The following is a 20,570-nucleotide window of genomic DNA, read 5'->3' as shown; positions in this document are numbered from 1 at the left end:
GGAAATGTAGGAGTTTCTGAACAATCTGGGAGCATAGGCAAGCACGAGGGGTAGGGGGTACGGTTGCCTGGAAACCCCCCTCCCCAGCCCACACCCTGACAACAATAGAAATAGGAATACAATAGAATTTTACTAGTGCTGCATGTTCTTCTCAGTATCACAAATGAATTAATTAGCACCTCCTCTGGATCTTTTAACATGTGTCAGTCAGTAATAAATACACCTGTGCTCCAACTAGGAGATCTGGAAAACATGCACAGTTAGGGGTGCACTGCTATAGACCTTCAATATGGATAATTATTATTACCATATAATAATACACTATCAAGCATAACAAGATCAATATGTACATATACTGTATGTCCAGGGCAGTGCTAGGTTCTTCTGCTGCTCCCCCAGACTCCCGGGTTTGCACTGAAATGAAAAAATTCATCTCAGACAGGATGGCCCTACTTCTGCATATAATGGCATACTGTGATCGCTGGTCCTGTATACGCTGGAATTATGACACACAATACACTATGTATGACACAGATAATGGGTTACTGTGATCGTTGGTCTTGTATATGCTGGAATTATGACGCATAATACACTTTGTATGACGCATATTAAATCTGCTTAAGTGCTAATTATGCCCTCTACTTGGACTGGCCACACTCGCTCTAAAATCAATCATTTGGAAACTCCCCTCTAGAAATTCTGCGTTTGCCACTGGGGAGAGTAGATACAGTAGATATGAACCAATAATGAGCTGATCAATTTCAGAGGAATCATTATCGGGTATTGTGGTCATCTTAGGAGCACACACCCTGCAATTTTATCATTTATGATGGCTATTATTATTATTATCATTATTATTATTATTATTATTAATAATAATAATAATAATAATAATATAATTGTATTATATAATAATGATAATAATAATAATAATAATAATAATAATATAATTGTATTATATAATAATGATAATAATAATAATAATTATTATTATTATTATTATAACATCATTTATAAATAGCAACATCATATGCCATTGCTTTTTTACAATCGGGAGCAAAAACATAATAAAACAAGCCATTTTAGATTATAATAATTTTTTAGAGATGTGATCTGGGCACAATATTAGCACTCATGACCACTTTGCTGTGTGTAATCATATTGGCCGAATGTATGAAAAAGCACCCACGGGGAAACGGGGTCCAAAAGTGCTTGGAGTGAAGTGACAACTTCAGCAGTCTCTTCACTCCTGTGCCTGGATTCCTGTGCATGCATGGTCTACAGACTATGCATGGGCGGTGGCCATTGCCGGGGAGGGTTTCAGAAGAACCATCTCCCGGTAAATTTTACAAAGTGTAGCCCGTAGGCTACAGCAGCATCTTTAGATAGCATTGGCTGTGGGGTCCAAGGAATGCTTTACATTCTGGATCTTGGTAAATCCGACAGCATTGCATCCCCCCATAGAAACTTATGGGGATTTTGGCTGCTGTCGGAAATGCCGCGGTCCTTCCATAATACATCTGGGGGATACTAATTATTTATGTTTATTCCCTGAAAACAGGTGTTTTCAGGGAATATGCTGCAAAAAGTTAATGGTAAATGGGCCCCTTAACGATTAATTATATAAAAAAAAAATATACAAAATCCATAAAATATATTTATTAGATAGTTACCAAAAATATAGTATTTACTAAAAACTCATTACAGTTAAAATCTTAAAATAAAAAATACCAGTAAAAAATTACCTGCTCTACAATTCTATATCCCCCAGCCAGTTAGAGAGCAATATATATCCATATGTAGACTTTCATTAAACATATTGCTGACGCATTTCATCACTGGACCTGACAGATTTGATCAGAGATAAGTTTATAGCCCATAGTTTTACCATAGGTAAAATTGCCTTGGGTCTAATTGGGCTGTATTTCCAACCAGTCCAACTGGATTAATTCTGAGGTACATTGTTCATAGTCGTTCTCAATCATATTAAATTATAATACAAAGGAAATCTAAAGATGTAGCTCTCTGACTCAAAGTTGAATTTATAATAGAGTAGCAACATTTAAAATATAAATACAGTGCAACATATCGCAGCTTACTGAGTAGACACTGTAGTGATTAGAAGAACAGTCTTTTGGAAAACTTAATATTGAGTTATACCATATGCAAACTTTATTATATACAGTGTATTTTTGTATAAGTGATTTATAAATCAATCTGGAAAGGAGAATACATTCATGAATATATAAAGGTACATCATTACTATGCCTAGAATACTGTATATTAATATTTCAGCACATATTAATTACAGCAGATTAAGCATTTGTAATACATAGACCACATTCAATATTTATTATGCAGCAAAGATTAGTGAAATCCTAACAATGTAATAGATACTTTGAAACTTTTCAATATCATTCTTACTATGCCCATTCATTCTCTTACAGGTCTACTTAAAACAATAAAGTTCAGTTTATAAAGATAAAAAGAGGAAATTTAAAAAATCTTGGATTCCTGAACACTGAACATCTCTTCCAAAACAATGGGTATTATTAATATGGAGTCCCTTTCCTGTTATAACAACCTCCACTCTTCTTGGAAGACTTTCCACTAGATTTTGGAACATGGCTCTGGGGATTCGAATTCTTGCAGCCACAAGAGAATTAGGGCTCTATTTATTAACATTATTTTTACTCATATAAAGTGAAAAGGGGTGTTTTCACACCTTTTTCACATTATTTAGTATCACCTAAAGTTACTAAAGGGCAATTGGAGAAGAATTCATAAAATTCTACTCCAACCCCTAATTATCACTTATTTTTAGTAAGCAGATTGCATTTCCCATATTTGTAATGGGAAATGCGATCTGGTCAAAGTTAATAAAAATAAATTGTGAAAAGACACAGGGGAAAGCCCTGTGATAATAATGCCACCTGGAGGTGGCGTTATCCAGGGTCTTCCCCAGTTACCGGACTCCTGCTCTGCTCTAAAAGGCAGAGGAGATCCCGGAGCCGGCCCCAGTGATCAGCTGTGTGGTCTAAACACTGCAAAAAAAAAAAAAATTAGTAAAAGAAAACAACTTACCAGAGTCCAGGGACCAAAGATCGGTGCTCCGGTGATCTCCTGCCTCCGGTCAGCTCGTCTCCCATCCTGCACTGGGGCCTGGTCGTCACCTGACCGGGTCCCAGTGCAGGATAGGATGTCAGCTGACCGGAGCCACAGAGGACATCACCGGAGCACCGACCACCGGAGATAAGTATAATTAAGGGAGGGGGGGCGCGATCGTGGGGGGGGGCTTAGCGGCGTGGGGCAGAGCTTAGTGGCGGGGGGTAGCAGCGGCCGGGTCGGCACATGCGCGGGCACTTGTCACTGTATTTTTTGTGAAAATACCGTGATAAGCGTGTGGAGGGGATTCGCAGGGACGGATCTTTATCGCAAGCTCTGTCCCTGCAAGAGATTTTTAGTAAATCCCTGTGATATTGGCTGAATTCGCAATGCCAATTCACTCGGTAATATCACACTACAATCTGCATTCAAAATGCGGATTGTAGTAAATAGAGCCCCAAGTAAGGTCAGGGCACTGGTGTTGGGCAGCAAGACCTGGCTCCCAGTCGGTGTTCTGGTGTTATCCCCAGATTTTTATAGGGATGAGATCAGGGCTCTGTGCAGGTCTACCATGTTCCTCTATTCCAAACTCAGAAACATTTCTTGATAGTGCTCTTTTTGTGCACAAGGGCATTGCCATGCTAAAACAGGAAAGGCCTTCACCAAACTGCTGCCACAAAGTAGGACGCACACTATTCTGAAGAATGTCATTGTATTCTGCATCATTAAGATTTACAGTCACCGGAACTAAAGGACTGAGAACAAATTATTGGTCACACCACTCCAGCCTATTTGTGATCTGCGCATGGCGATCTGAGCTTTGTGTGCGTCTGCTCGGTCATGGGAACCCAATCCGTGAAGCTCCCAACAAACAGCTCTTGTGCCGATGTTGCATCCTGAGGGAGTTTGGAGCTTGGTAGTGAATGTTGCAACCATGGACAGATGATTTTATCCGCTATGTGCAGGTGCAAATTGATCTTTTTTTTTACTCTGATTCAGGCCGAGTGTAATTATTTGAGAAACACAAAGTGTATTTTCTGGCGCTGTTGAGTATGAGAATGTAATTTCACTACGTATACCTCTAAGTATTGTGGATGAGTTACAAGAGTTGTTTTTCCAACCTGAAATTCACTTATCAGGCTACAGTGTATACACTTTTTGTTTCTCATTCCTCTTAGAAATCACTGTGGGTTCTATTCTCTTTGGCTGCAGCTGAGATTATTCCTAAAGGTTAATAATAAGTACAGTATTGGAGCCAGTCAGTATGTATCTACATAGCATTTTGATCACATTTTATATATTTCCCAGTTTGATAAGAAGAAAGTCAAAAACATTACACACACATAGCAACTAAAACAAAAGTTGAGAACTAGCAATTGATCATATTGCTTAAAAAAAATAATTTTATTATTAATTTCTTAATTATCTTAGATAATGTATTTTAATAATCTATGACATTATATTTCAGTTACGCATGCATAATGTTTGTAGTTCATTTTTGAAAGAGAAGTCTAACAGAAAGGATGTTGTCTAATTTACATATTTCCCCTCAAATAATTATGTTTAAACATCTATAGATTTGCCGATTGTATTGGGTGTGCAATGTCTACCTTTATGATCAATAAGATTTAAATGCAAAACACTAACAGAATTTTTTTAATATAGAAAATATATATAATATATTATATATACCAAATTAACAACAGGCAGCACTCCACAGATTCAATAAGAAAAGTAGGCTTGCAGTCTACTTGCAACGTTTCAGACGTTTAATCACATCTTTCATCAAGACATATATATATATATATTTATATTATTTTTTTTACATGAAATATGACAGTGGTTTTCAAACTCGGTCCTCAGGACCCCACACAGGTCACGTTTACTCACTGACACATTTTAAAAGATCCATAGGTGGAGCTAATTATTCTACTTGTGATTCTGTGAGGAGACCTGGAAAATATGCACTGTTTGGAGTCCTAAGGACCCAGTTTAAGAACCTGTGAAATATGCTATTACCTGAGATACACATATATTGCACCAGACTTATTTATTAATTCAGTACTGTAAATAAAATAGCAGAAGGAGACAAATGGGGGAATGTAGTTGCCCTCGATGTTTAAAAGTTGGTGCAAAAGTTGCAATGTATCATAGAATGCGATTACAAATTTGCCAAAAATCCACCAGAATCACTCTCCACTAGATAAAAGTTGCCGTCCTGATTTTTTTTAATATCAAACATACAAGTCGTCAGATATAATTGCCTGCAACTTGTAAACTTGCCGGGAAATTGGCAAAAAATCGCATGCATTTTATGGTATCTGTCCAGGCAGAATATAACAAACATTAAATGTACGCATTACTTTGTCACTACTTAATGCTCAATTAAGGGACCCCAAAAATAATAAATATCTTGATGGGCCATAATTATTTAACCAATTTATTTTTGAGGAATAATGTAAAAAAATAAGAACATTTTAAATTATGACGACAATAATATTTTTGTGTTATTTGAGGCCTTAATAATTAACGTGTGAAATTTTAACTTGTGGCAATTGTAGTAATATAATTGGTGCTTCTACCACTAATTAATTAATGAATTAATATGTCCCCATTTAACTGAAAATATTGTTATTTGCATAATTTTAAATGTTATTATTTTTAAACTTTATTGGCAATAATAAAATATTTAAATAATAATGGCTCATCAATATTTTTATTACTTTTGGGGGCCCTGAATTAAGTATTAATTAGTGACACAGTAATACATATGTTTAGTGTGGTGCTGTTATTTTCTGTCCAGACAGATAGCTCACAATGCATGTAGCCTGAAGTCTCTCTGGCCTGAGACATTTTCTGGTGAACTTTTAGCGAGTTTCTGCCGAGTCTGCACATTCTCACCTCCCGCACATCACTGAAAATCATTGTTAATTTTCATGCTGTACCTCAAAATCACCTTTTATTACATCTGGCGACTTTGAGTGGAAAGTCAGTGGAATCTGGCCTATATTTCCAGCAAATTTTAACTCACCAAAAGTTTGCAACCTATGAAATTCCCCCTTGAATGAAACAAAAATGAAATACAGGCATTATATGAATAAGTATAACATATTCCTTCTTATATCATATACCTATCATTACTGACAGTGTGATGTATATACGGTGCCATACTTACTCTTCTGCAGTCTCTTGGTGTCCGCTCTACCTTCTGTTCTCCTATATACATTTATAAAGCCCTCCGGAGCAGGTCCCACATGGCTTTATAATAAATTTGGGATTTGTACAAAAACAGCTTTTTAACACTGAGCAAATCTTTAACACATAGTGGCCCTGATTCTTGCCCGCAACTCGGAATGCGGACAGAGCGAAAAATTGTTAGCAAAATGCGTGTGTGTCGTAGGCTACAGACGCACCATAAAGCACTTACATGCGATCCTGAGTGGTACGCATCTCGGTCTCTTTCAGAAATGCGTCCACATTACCTGCGCCCAGGGCTTAAAGTGGGCCGGAACGGGGCATTACTCAGGGGACATTACTCAGAGGGCACTACTACTGGGGGCATTACTATTGGGGGCATTACTCAGGGGGCACTACTATTGGGGGCATTCTATTGGGGGCATTACTCAGGGGGCACTACTACTGGGGGAATTACTCAGGGGACATTACTATTGGGGGCATTATTCAGGGGGCACTACTACTGGGGGCATTACTCAGGGGGCACTACTACTGAGGGCATTACTCAGGGGACATTACTATTGGGGCATTACTCAGGGGCACTACTACTGAGGGCATTACTATTGGGGGCATCACTCAGGGGGCACTACTACTGGGGGCATTACTCAGGGGGCACTACTACTGGGGGCATTACTCAGGGGGCTTACTATTGTGGGCATTACTCGGGGGCACTACTACTGGGGTCACATTAGTGGCACCACTCCTGGGGGCACTGTATTAGGGGGGCTCTGCATAAGGGGCACCACTACTGTGAGCTCTGCATAAGAAGCACTACCACTGTAGGCACTGCATAAGGGGCACTATGACTGTGGGCACTGCAGGGGCACTACCATTACTGGGGGCACTGCATAAGAGGCACCACTGCTGAGGGCACTACATAAGGGGCACTACTATTGGGGCACTATTACAGGGGGATTACTAATAGGGGCATTGAATAGGGGGCACTGCATAAGTGGCACCACTCCTGGGGGGCACTGCATAAGGGGCACTATCACTACTGTGGGCTCTGCATAAGGGGCATTACCACTATTGCGGGCATTGCATAAGGGGCACTTCCACTACTGTGGGCTCTGCATAAGGGGCACTACCACTGTGGGCACTGCATAAGCGGCACTACCACTACTGAGGGCACTGCATAAGGGGCACTATCACTACTGAGGGCACTGCATCAGCGGCACTACCACTACTGAGGGCAGTGCATAAGGGGCACTTCCACTACTGTGGGCTCTGCATAAGGGGCACTACCACTACTGTAATGGTTAGCGTTACTGCCTCACCGCAGGTTATGGGTTCGATTCCCACTACGGCTTTAACTGTGTGGAGTTTGTATATTCTCCCTGTGCTTGCGTGGGTTTCCTCCGGGTGCTCCGGTTTTCCCCCACACTCTCCAAAAATATACTGGTAGGGTAATTGGCTCCCCACAAAATTGACCATAGTGTGTATGTGTGTGAGCATGTGGTAGGGAATATAGATTGTAAGCTCCACTGGGGCAGGGACAGATATGATTGGTAAGATATCCTCTGTAAAGCGCTGCGGAATATGTGTGCGCTATATAAATAACTGCAAATAATAATAATGTAATGTGAATCAAGATTGCGCTACTGTGTGGCTTAATTTGAATTGGAAATACTATTGTGTGATTACGCCCCTTTCTTTTGAGACCATGCCCATTTTTGGCTATCCCTTCATTGAAAAAGCACCGAGGGGAGGGGGGGGGTAGGCGGTGAATTCCACCACTTCTCAAGGACCACGTTAAGCACTGCCTGTGACTCACAATCAGACTCAGAAACTTCGGGGCTCATGTTAGGTTGGGCGCTGTTTGTAGCTGTATCGTATCAAAATGCGCCCCGGAAAAAAGGAGTATCATAGCTTCCAGAGCCGGCCGTCCACGTCAGGGTAGTAGATGCGTCTCCTTTACTCTCAGAGAGAACAGTAGTAAATGCTAAAATTACAATATGCAATTCATACTCAATACAGTAATCATACATGCCTACCCTCCCGGTTTTCGTGGGAGGCTCCTGATTTTTCAGGTAACCCCCCGCACCCCCAGAAGGGTAGGCATTTCTCCCGCAATTAGGAGAATTTCCGCGGCTATCGCGGGTGTCGGTGCAGGGGGCGGGACTTAATTACGCATTTCGCATCATTTGGCTCCACCCCCTATTTAAATTTATGCCAATCGCGGGCATTTTACCATGAGGGGGTGGGGCTTAATGACGCGAATTGTCAGGCCCCACCCCCATTGCCACCCACCTGCCTCTCCTCCCAGGGCTTCTCCCGGGGAAGAGACAGCAAAGGTAGGCAACTATGCAGTACATGCCCGGACGGTATTATTAATAACAAATACATTCATGTTTTACCATTTCAACGGAAAATAAACTATGACAGAAAGACAAAATTTATATATCATAGAGGTGAGGGCAGTACCAGTGCATCAGGTTTGTAAGTTGGTAAGGGGCAGGGGTATTCCAGGGGCACAGGGGTGTCTTTAGAGAGGAGGGGGCTCGTGTGCATCCCCCATCACAGGGCCCCTCCTCTTACCCCGGCTGCCAGCAGCCGACTGACGCGGCTGGCCATTTTCCAGACGATTGCCTTACAGCGCATGCACAAAACGCCGGAAAAATGGCCGCGCCAGCCATTTTCAAGTATTTTGAGCAGCGCTGAGAGACCCAACGCGGGACCTCGGAGGCGTAAGTTTTAGATAATATGGGTGCAGGATATGGGTGCAGGGTGTGCGGTGCGGACCCCCCCTGGACCCGGGAACCTGTGTGCACTGCATCCATTATAGATACGCCCCTCCAGGGGCACGTGATGTTTTGTGGACATCGGAGTGTGGAACAAGGCGGCATGCCGGAACAGTAGCAGTGTCATTTACAGTACAGAAACCGTGTAGGCATTAGAATTTTAAACCTGATGGTAAAGTATGTTTAAAGTTATAATGTCCACATAGTTAGAAAGATTGAAATCCCATTACCACCGTATCTCACAGGAGTGGCCACCACCCACCCAGGTCCACCCACCAGTGTCGTAACAGGACTATCCTGTCCTGTGCTGGTAACGCACCCTAAACACACCCTAAACTTATGATGTCACGCCTAGGGGGCGGGGCCACCTCCTCTGGTAAGTTGATAACTGCCCAGAGTGTCCAAGCGTCTCTGCAGTGCTCTAGTCGCTACAGCGTGCTGTTACAGGCCCCCTGCAAGCCACGTGCAAATGGTTGTGGGGCAGTGACGGTGCCACTTACAAAACCTTGCGCTCTGGAGCTGATTCAGAGTCGCTCGCTAGATGCGATCGCTCGCACGATGTGTTTGCAAATTGTGTAGGCACAGCAATGCATTAGCACGCCCAGTATTTCTTAGAGAGCGATCACATAGTGTATGCAGACACCCACCAGCCTGTCTTAAGACACCCACTTGTGCCTGTCATGTCCAGGAAGTGTATGCAACCATTGGTTCATCGGGTAACATCGGATGCTATCGCAGCGCTTGAGGTTGACCATACCCTGCCGCAAGCACTGCGAGCACTTCAGTGTAAAAACCAGCCAGGTGACATGTACTATGACGCTGTCCTATAATTATACACATCTCTAAAACGCAATTGAGAAGCTCAGGCACGCCTGCGTTTGCACCTCCACTCCCCCATTTTTAATGGCCAGCCCCTGTTACCACCTACAGACGGCTTCTCCTGTCCCTCACTCTGCTGGGCTGTCTATGCGCAGCGAGCGAACGCATTGTGAACTTTCGCTAAGGTATGCGCACGCACACTGCAATGCATACGCACTGCATACCATCGGCAGCAGCGAGTGTATGCATCTTAGCGAGCGGGTCTGAATGAGCTCCTCTGTGGTGGCACAGTTCGCACAACACTAGATACGGCCCTGCTACGAGTACCACCCACCATCCCATGCAGATATCGCCTGAGGTTCAGCACACAAATCCATGTATTCAGAGACCTATATTAGGTAATGTTGCTGCTCATTCTCTTTTCAAATAAAGACTTGGGGCCTCATTCAGAGGTGGTCATAGGAGGCAAGCGGTCGTTCTGAAACAGGGCGGCCGCTTGCATCCTGAACGGCCGCCTCCATGTCGTTCATTAGCCTGTGGGTAAACACCCACAGCTCTAACGACCGCTAAGGGTTAAGGTCGTGATGGTCAAGACCATCGCGACCATTGGGGCTTACGACGAGACCCTAAGGTAGGGTCTCGTCAACCTTAAGCCCCAGGGAGCTTCCTGTTCTGTTTGAGCAGGAGGCTCCCCACTGACATCACTGATGATGTCAGTGGGGCTGCCCCCAAATGGCAAGCGTTCCGGCAGGAACGCCTCCGTTTGGCTGGACACGCCCCCGGCCCGCCCAGCAAACGGAGCGAGCTATCACTCAACATCGACACCTTGCCCCGTCTGCTACGAGACCCCTAACGACGGATCACCCGTCGTTACCCAGGTCTCGCGCATGCGCACGACGGGGCCGGCTCCGTCGTGCGCATGCGCACTAGAGCAACATCGACCTGGTTGCGAGCTCGTAGAGCTAACGACCAGGTCTGAATAAGCTCCTTGGACCTTGTATTTCTCTGATGGTATCTATGACCTGTACTTGTGTCCTCATTACAAATAAAAAAGCAAAACAAAAGAAAACAAAAACAATTCATGCAGAGTTTGATAAAGAAGGGGACATGGGCCCTCATTCAGACCTGGTCGCAAGTGCTGAGCGCTCGCACCTGGGTCGATGTTAAGGCCCTGCGCACGCGCAGCGGCTGCACTGCGCGTGCGCAAGCCCCAGAGCGAGAGAGAAATTCTCTCGCTCAGGAGCTCACTACAAAAGGGGCAGCTGTCGATGTTGATCGACAGCTCGCCCCATTTTGTAGGCGGGGCGGGGGGGTGGCTACACAAACGGAGGCGTTCCTGACGGAGCGCCTGCCGTTTTGTGGGCGGCCACACTGACATCAGCAGGGGGCTTGGGGTTGCCGAGACCCAACCTTAGGGTCTCCTCGCAAGCCCCGATGGTCACGATGGTCTTGACCATCGCGACCATCAAGCTGGTCGGTCGCTAAAGCTGTGGGTGGTAACCCACAGCTTAGCTAGTGACCAGGAGGCCGCGCTAAAATATACAAGCGGCCGCCCTCATTCAGAACGAGCGCTCGCTTCTTGCGACCGCCTCTGAAAGAGGGCCATGGTCTTTTTTTTTATAACAGCATTTGTAGAACTCTTAAGATGTGAGCGGATTGCAAATGATCATGCTGCAATATGGCAGCCGGATTTGGGCAATTGGCCAAATATTGCATCATGTGCAGTCTAAATCGATGGGATTATTTGGTAAATTCATAGGTCACCACTGTGTGCTACAGGCGTAAGGAATCCAGCCGCTACGAGCGTGACCAAATTGATGACCATTCACCCGGAATATGGGGGTCATCTTCTGACCACATGTTCTATCATAACCAATAATGCTCCTGGCAATTTATTTCTAGGTCCAATATAGCTCTCCAAAAAATTTATTTTGATTTTTGGACATTTCAACACTTTATAATCAGCTTTTACAGTTAAATGTAATCTAAATAATCTCATGGAAAAGTCATAAAAAAAATATATAAAATAGTACATCCCCTGATGAAATTCCTCTAGCTGGACTGAAACGCGCATCAGGACCATTATGCTATGTAATTACCTTTAATGAAGTTTTACTCACATTATTATTATTTAATTTATAATTTATTAACAGTTTCTTATATAGCGCAGCATATTATGTTGCGCTTTACAATTTGAATCAACATTAATAGAACAAGACTGGGTTGTAAAAGACAAACATAAAGGCAAGAGGGCCCTGCTCGCAAGCTTTACAATCTATAGGGAAATAGGTGTTGATACACAAGGATAGGTGCAACATATTGCAAATTGGTCCAGCCAGACTGCAGAGGTTCTTGGTGAGCTCTATGATCCAGTCACACTGAAAGTTGGCCTAGGGTCAGGAGGATGTGAAATTGAAGAGAAAGAAAATGTGATATGTATAAACTATAAGAAGGGAGTTAGATAAGAAAGCTATAAAGGGTATGTGTGGACTGTTAGAAAATATGTAATTAGATATGGAACTATAAGGGGTTTGTGGGTGGTTCTAGAATTTGATAAGCTTGTCTGAAGAGGTGAGTTTCAGAGAACGCTTGAATGTTTGGAGACTAGTGGAAAGTCTTATTGTGCGTGGGAGGGCATTCCACAGGGTGGGTGCAGCTCAAATAAAGTCCTGTAATCTTGTATGGGAACAAGTAATGCGCGGGGAGGAGAGCCGCAGATCTTGTGTAGAGCGGAGATGTCTGGTTGGAAGATATTTTGAGATGAGTGAAGAGATGTATGTTGGCATGGTTTGGTTAATAGCTTTATGTGTGAGTGTAAGTATTTTATATTGAATACGGTAGAAGACCGGCAGCCAATGGAGGGACTGACAGAGTGGATCAGCAGACACTGAACGTTTGGTGATTAAGATCAACCTCGCAGCTGCATCCAAAATGGATTGAAGCGGCAAGAGTCTGTTTTTGGGAAGACCAGTAAGGAGACTATTGCAATAGTCAATGCGTGAAATAACGAGTGCATGGATTAGAGTTTTTGCAGTGTCTTGTGTAAGACATAGTTGAATTTTGGCTATGTTTATTAGATGTATGTAACAGGATTTAGAGACAGAAGACAGTTCAGAGTCAAGGATGACACCCAGGCAGCGAGCTTGTGGGGTGGGGTTGATTGTCGAGTTGTCAACAGTAATAGAGATATCAGGTAGGTAACTACTATTGGCTGGTGGAAATATAATTAATTCTATTTTGGATATATTAAGTTTAAGATGGCGAGATGTCATCCATAGATTTTCAATGCTGATCTTTCCCTTTCTGCCTGTCAGGGTGACATACTGTATATATGACCACAAAATGTTACTATAGACAATAGGCTTTAATCCATGGTCCTCACCTACAGTATCTGCGGTGCCTGATGTCTGTGCGGTTGGTTAAAGCCTATATTTATAATAAAATGTTGTTGTTACATTTTTTCTTGCACCCCATTTTTTATGTGAGAGGGTGTGTTGATAGGATGAGAGGTTAGGGGGCATCTTTGAATTTGATCTCCCACCCTCCCTCCTCTATTGTGTCGGCTTTATTTCATAGCAGGGAAAGGCCGGTATTATTGAAGCGTCCATCTTGCGGCAGTATGAGCGGTGCGCACCCTTTCAATGCATTGGTTAGGCTGATTTCACCCTATTGGGGTCAGCGGCACCTCTCGACCGAGCAGGATGAAGGTTGCATTGGCATGGGTGTCGGAGGCCGCATCACTTGCTTTGAAAGGGATAGTTGGCCCTTGCAAGTTTTTGAGATCACACTTGAGCTCACGGTCCAGCCTAACGGCGGATTTAAAGGGTCCAGTTTGTGAGAAAGAACATGGCAGGCCGGCATAGGGCAGTAATGGTGCAGAGCAGACGGCAAGTGTATTGTGATGATTGCTTGTGTGTGTACTGTATGTGTGTAATATTGTTCTGTTTTTATTGTATTTTTTTCCAGTGTACATGTAGGAAAGGGGCCAAATGGAATGGAGCTAGGGCCTGGGAGTTTGTGGTGAGTTGAATATGTTTGTAGGTCTAAATTTCTGTTTTTTGTCATCTTTTCACCTGGCAGGCACGCGGTCCAGCCTCTAACGGTGAGATTTAAAGGGTCCGGTCTACGAAAAAGAACATGGCAGGCCGGCATAGGGCAGTAATGGCGCAGAGCAGACGGCAAGTACATTGTGCTGTGTGTGTGTATTATTGTTCTGTTTTTCTCGTCTTTTTTTCAGTGTACTTGTAGGGAGTGTGGGTATGCAGTCGGGAAGCCAGCGGACCTAATCCCGACAGCCGGCTTCCCGACTGCTTAATCCCGGCAAGGGTTAAATGACAGGCGAGGGTTAAATGACGCCTGTCATTTTACCGACGCCGGAAGACCAGCGCCCGGCATCCCAATTGAAGGGATACCGGGCGCCGAGCGCGGCTAGCCGCCGGGGGGGGGAGGGTTAGGTTTAGGGTTCCCGGGAGGGACTTAGGGTTAGGCACCACCCGGGAGGTTAGGGTTAGGCAAGGGTGAAGGGGGGGTTAGGGTTAGGCACCCCCGGGGGGGACTTAGGGTTAGGCACCCCCCCGGGGGACTTAGGTTTAGGCACTTAGAGGGGGGATTAGGGTTAGGCACTGGGGGGAGGTTAGGTTTAGGCACCCCTAAGGGAGGGTTAGGGTTAGGGGAGGGAATTAGGTTAGTCAATACTTACCTTACGGTCGATCTGGATTTTCACCCATGCCGGGCAGCCGCTGTTGGGACATGCGTCTGGCGGTAAATCATACCAATTCCGGGGGTGTGATACGGCATGCTGCCGGTCAAAAGATTGACAACGGCATCCCAGTCACCAGCATGCTGCCTGGGGCTCCGAAAGTACACTAACCCTCCCCCCTTTTATATAAAAGAGCAACTAGTATTATTTAGAAATATACAGTAAACAGAGACATTACAGTATTGTTTTATACATGAAGAAATTCCCATAACCTTGGCGGAGCTTGAAAAGTTCAACCTACAAATTACATTTGTTATACAATTGCTCCCTGTTGTAAGTAACAGGAGGGTTCCAGCCAATTTACCGGATTTATGACGGATTTCCAAGTCATTGGATTTTCTTTTTTATTTCTTAGGCAGGGAGGGGACGCACATTGCTTTTACAAGTTCGATTCCTCTGGGCTGTGTTTCCAAACTTGGTCCTCAAGGCCCCCTAACAGTTCAGGTTTTAAGGATATCCGTGCTAAATAATATGCTTAACACATCATCCACTGTCAGCACATGGAACGCGTTAAACATATTATTTTAATTTACTCCCTTGCACCCCAACGCCTTCCTTAACACCTGCTTTACCTCTTTGTTCCTCAGGCTGTAAATAATGGGGTTGAACATGGGAGTCAAAATAGCATACAGTACAGCCACCACTTTGACGTCTTTGTCCATGGCATTACTGGCTAAAGGCCAGATGTAGCAGATAGTCCCACTAGTGAAGTACAGAGTCACCACTGTGAAATGAGAGGAGCAGGTGGAGAAGGTCTTAAAACGTCCTCGGCTGGAGCTAATCTTTGTAATCTCAGCGATGATCCGGCCATAGCTTGCCACTATCAAAATCAGTAGCACCACCCCAGTGACCATTACAACTAAGAAAAACATGATCTCCCCAAACCGTTTGCCAGAACAAGACAAGTTGAAGAGCGGAGTAACGTCACAGAAGAAATGGTCCACGGTGTTGGGGCCACAGAAATCAAGATGGGAGATGGAAAAAGCTTGGACAATAGAGTTCCCAAGACCACACGCTAAGCAAGCTAAGATCAGTCTGAACCTGACCGCTCTGCTCATAATAAGCGTGTAGTTGAGCGGGAAGCAGATAGCCACGTATCTATCATAGGCCATCACTGCCAGAAGGTAGCACTCCACCACCACAAAGAACTGGAAAAACAAGAGTTGGGTGACACACTCGGAGTAGAGGATGGACTTCTGGGCAGTGAAGAGGATGAAGAGGAACTTGGGAATAGTTATAGAGGAAAGTACGACGTCATTGATGGAAAGATTGGCCAAGAAGAAGTACATTGGCGTGTGGAGACGCTGGTCCGAGGAAATCAAAGCTAGAATCACTATGTTACCAATCACAGTGAACAGGTAGATGCAGAGGAAGATGAGGAAGAGGAGAAGTTGAGGTTCTTCAGATCCAGAAAATCCAGCAATCAGGAAGACGGACACAGAGGACTTGTTTTCTTGATTTGAGTTTGCCATTGAGTCACTGTTGGACTGAAAGATAGAACAAAAACGTTAAAATATAACTTGCAATGGTCTCTATCATTTTTTTTTTGTGTTATAATGTCTTTCAATGTACACATTAGTGCCTGTATGTACTCTTGAATCTGATTCTTTTTTTTATTGCTTTGGTGTACTGTTGTTTTATATTTGTTTATGCATTTCACATTTTTCAATAAAATTTACTTGCAAAAAAAAAAAAAACTTCTCTCAAATATTTTTTTTTACAGCAATATCCTGAATTGTTGGTATATTTATTTGGGGCTATAAAGTTTTTTTTTGTGAATCACAAAAACATTCAATGAACCTGTTCACTACTGCAGCAGGAGGACAGCCGCTCGTTGTTAAAAATTACAGTAAGGTTGCAGCCATCTAATGGGTTGGGAAGGGATCTTTGCGGCAGAAAAGTTGCCGAATGCCTATTTTTATAGCGGAAAAGATCCAAGTTCTAGGATATTAATCCAGGGAGAAGTCTGACTGACAGTTGAATGAAAATGTCCGTTATCAAAGATTGTGTTTTATTATTTAAAAGAAACCCGTGGTGGTAATAAACTAATAATATGGAGTAAAATACTTGGTAACTGGAAATATAGGGATGTATTTCTGGGTCTATGGTGCAAAGGGTTGAGACTCAAAAATCTTTTTGACTTTTTTATTGTGTACACTATGGGCCTGATTAGTACGTAAGCCCGATGGTTTGTGGACTACTCTGTTGCGCGGGCGTGTTATGGGAGAGTCGCGGGCGTGTCGGTGAAAGCTGCTGCGTTCCCTGATGCAGAGCCGCAGCCACAGAGGCCATGTTTAGACTCGATAGTTTGGGAGGAGACACTGTACCTGCCATAGGATGGTGAATGCGATGGTGTGCCGACGGTGGAGTGTGCAGAACCACCTGCGCAGTTGTAGCGTGTACCGGCATTCGGTATCCGGTCTATAGATCTACAGTAACAAGGTAGACAATGTCTTGATAGACACCAGATATTAGACAGGCAATAGGTCGACAGGGACAAAAGGTTGACAGGGACAAAAGGTTGACACACTAAAGGTTGACATGTAAGAAGGTCGACAGGTACAAATGGTCGACAGGGTCAAATGGTCGACATGAAAATGGTCGACACATACATTTTTTGGCTTGTTTAGGGTTAGGCACTTATCCCAACAGTTAGGCATTACCCCAACAGTTAGGGTTAGGCACCAAGGGGAGGGTTAGGGTGAAGATTAGGGTTAGAAAAAAAAAATGCGTAGCCCATTTTCATGTCGACAATATGCATGTTGACATTTTCACCCTATTGACCATTTGTACCTGTCGACATTCTTACACGTCGACCTTTAGTGTGTCGACCTTTTGTCCCTGTCGACCTTTTGTCCCTGTCGAACTATTGCCTGTCTAACATCTGGTGTCTATCTAGACATTGTCTACCTTTTTACTGTACATCTTCAATCCATAACCCGTGCATTCACAGTGGGCGCCTCGGGGCTGGCACATTCCGGCGCACGCTAGCGCACTATCAACGTGTCTGACAATGATCTGATGGATTTTGGATAAATGGTTATTGGGCATTGGGTCCTTTAGGGTCTTGCACCGTATTTACTAATTTACCTGATATGGGTGCAAATGTTGCAGTCCGTGGAACGCACGGAGGACTGTGCGCAGGACGTGTTAACCTCAGCGCTGGACATCTGGCAACATGCGGCTCTCCAGCTATGGTAGAACTACAACTCCCAGCGACAACAGAGAGGAGGAGGAGTGAGTTAAACCTGAATGTAAACATCCACATGGAAAGATGGTAGTACCAGGATGCCTATGGAATGAAGAAATAAATTACTTTTATCATATACATTTTCTAGTGAGATAGGCTGATGGGGGGAGGGTTAGGGTTAGGCTGCAGAAGGGGAGGGTTAGGGTGTGGGAGGGGATATTTGGGGTTAGGCTGTGGGATGGGACAGTTGGGGTTAGGATGCGAGGGGGGGAAAGTTAGGGTCAGGCTGTGGAAAAAGTGGGTTAGGGTTAGGCTGCGGAAGGGGACGGTTGGGGATAGGCTGAAGGGGGGAGGGTTAGGGTTAGGCTGCGGAAGGGGACGGTTGGGGATAGGCTGGAGGGGGGAGGGTTAGGCTGTGGAAGGTGACGGTTGGGGGTAGGCTGAAGGGGGGAGGGTTAGGCTGTGGAAGGGGACGGTTGGGGATAGGCAGAAGGGGGGAGGGTTAGGGTTAGGCTGTGGAAGGGGACGGTTGGGGATAGGCTGAAGGGGGAGAGGGTTAGGGTTAGGCTGCAGAAAGGGGATGGTTGGGGCTAGGCTGAAGGGGGGAGGGTTAGGGTTAGACTGCGGAAAGGGAGGGTTAGGGTGTGGGAGGGGACATTTGGGGTTAGGCTGCGGGATGGGACAGTTGGGGTTAAGATGCGAGGGGGGGGGAAGTTAGGGTCAGGCTGTGGAAAAAGTGGGTTAGAGTTCGGGGGAGGGTTAGGGATAGAATACGTACCTGTATGCATCAGGATTACTATCAGGATTATGCTGTCGGATTTCTGACCGCCGGCATTATCAGCGCCCGGGATCGCATACACAATCCATTTCCAATATAGAGACACAGTATATAAGGTGCCACTTGTAAATTACCTTGGTATTATATTATTATTTGCACTTCATGTCTCCATTTCACCTGGTTGTAGTCAGCCACAGAATCTGTGTAATTCACATGCGTCCTGAATTAAAGGGATGATCTGGCAATCCTACACTGAGGCTGGGGCTAGGAGGCAGCCCATTGATGGGAAGTACTCAGTTTGTGGATGGTGATGCTGTCAACAGTCAATATGTCAACAGCATTAATGCTTGTAATGTATTATATTATTGCATGTGTTGTCAGCCAAACAATCATTTGAGAGATTATAACAAATCTTTATATTATATATGAGTTTTAATTTTTTTTTTAAAAACTCTGCTTTGCAAAATCACATCCTTACAGTCCATAGTTCTAATCATCACTGGTAGTCATATTAATGGTGCGCTGTGGGCGTTTGGTTTTTGTTTTTGCAGATTATCGGAAGTAACAGGACTCTAAAATGACAAACATTAAACAATACTTATGGTGCATACACCAGGTCAGATTTGCTAGATCAACGATAACGATGAACGATATTAACGATTTCAAGATCGATTTTATGAACGATGAACGATTTTTGACTGTATTAAATTAATGAAATCGTCAAAATCTGACTGCAAACATAGTCGATTTCAGAAATCTTTATCTGACATGCGGGCACGCGCATCGTTGATCGATGCATGCCCAACATGTCAACGACATGAACGTTTGAAAGATTTGTACAATCGTTATCGTTCATATCTTTAAGAAAATCTGACCTTGTGTATGCAGCATAAAGGCCCCCATACATCAGAGATGGATTGCAGCAATCATGCAATTTGCAATCGATTGTGTATAAAAATCTTTCCTTTTATCAATCGATTGCAGATTGTAGAATTGCCACAATCGATTGAAAAAGGGAAAGATTTTTAAACACAATCAATTGCAAATTGCACGATTGCTACAATCCATCTCTGATGTCTGGGGGCCTATAGTTTTATGTTTCTTTTTCTGCAACAAACCCGGTAACGGGCACTGAAAGTGAAGACAGACTCATGTACACACTCATCCTATGATTGGGAAGACAAAAGAGGAAAACTGACATCTGCCTGGACGCACCTGAAGTCTAAACGTTACTAGCGACAAATAGTTAAAGTCGCATTTTCTGTAAGATGTGGCTCTAGTTTGCACAGATCCAGGTACACGGATGACAGATGGGGTCTGTCTCCTCCTTGCGGATCTGCCGATTCCAGGTAAGTTTCTCCGCATTTTGCTCACTTCTCTAGGAAGTGGGCGGGTTGCGGGAGGAGTGCCTACTATTCCGGGGGTGCGGGGGGCTAGCCGAAATATCGTGAGCCTCCAGCAGGTTCCGGGACAGTAGGCAAGTACACTTGACTAAGAGGCGGTATCGACCTTTAAAATCTAAAAAGGCAAAAATACTATATATGCAAAACTAGCCGCCCCTTAGTAAATCTAGCCCATAGTCTCAAACGAAAACAGATGTCAATTACTATGTGACATGAATGTCGCCGTGTAGCCCTAGCCTAAATGCCATTACAGTAACTTTTCTGTTTATTTCTATTCCGTGTTTAGTTCTCTGTCTGCAAAATACTGTACGTGTCATTTTCTAGTAAAAGTCGTCTTATGCTAAAAAGCAGCCGGACAGTCACAGCCCCCCAGCAATGGGGGAGATCAGCCTGGCGTCGTACTCACAGTCTCTGCGTCTCCTGACTCCAGCCCCAGCATTACCCTCTGCTCTCATATAAAGACTCACACAGCCCCTCGGAGCAGATCCCAGAAGGTTTCAGCACATTTGGGACAAGTGCTGTGAAGCCTCTTTGAGATTTC

The 20,570-nt window shown here is 44.1% G+C and overlaps 1 protein-coding gene across 1 annotated transcript; it reads right to left on the bottom strand.

Moving 5' to 3' along the window:
* Positions 1-15,182: 15,182 nt before the first annotated feature.
* On the bottom strand, positions 15,183-17,791 carry LOC148542313 (olfactory receptor 5A2-like). Its single transcript, XM_088469070.1, has 2 exons — positions 17,749-17,791; positions 15,183-16,145 (listed from the first exon to the last, which is right to left on the bottom strand). The coding sequence occupies exon 2, from the start codon at positions 16,128-16,130 to the stop codon at positions 15,183-15,185; it is 948 nt and encodes a 315-aa protein (XP_088325196.1). The 5' UTR covers positions 16,131-16,145; positions 17,749-17,791.
* Positions 17,792-20,570: the final 2,779 nt, after the last annotated feature.

This window comes from Taudactylus pleione, unplaced genomic scaffold, assembly GCF_031769625.1.
Source record: "Taudactylus pleione unplaced genomic scaffold, aTauple2 ptg000013l, whole genome shotgun sequence".
NCBI classification, from domain to species: domain Eukaryota; kingdom Metazoa; phylum Chordata; class Amphibia; order Anura; family Myobatrachidae; genus Taudactylus; species Taudactylus pleione.
This window is presented reverse-complemented; position numbering and strand designations above follow the sequence as displayed.

Bases quoted from the DNA above. Each gene is read 5' to 3' on its own strand.
- LOC148542313 (XM_088469070.1), bottom strand. From the start codon at position 16,130: ATGGCAAACTCAAATCAAGAAAACAAGTCCTCTGTGTCCGTCTTCCTG.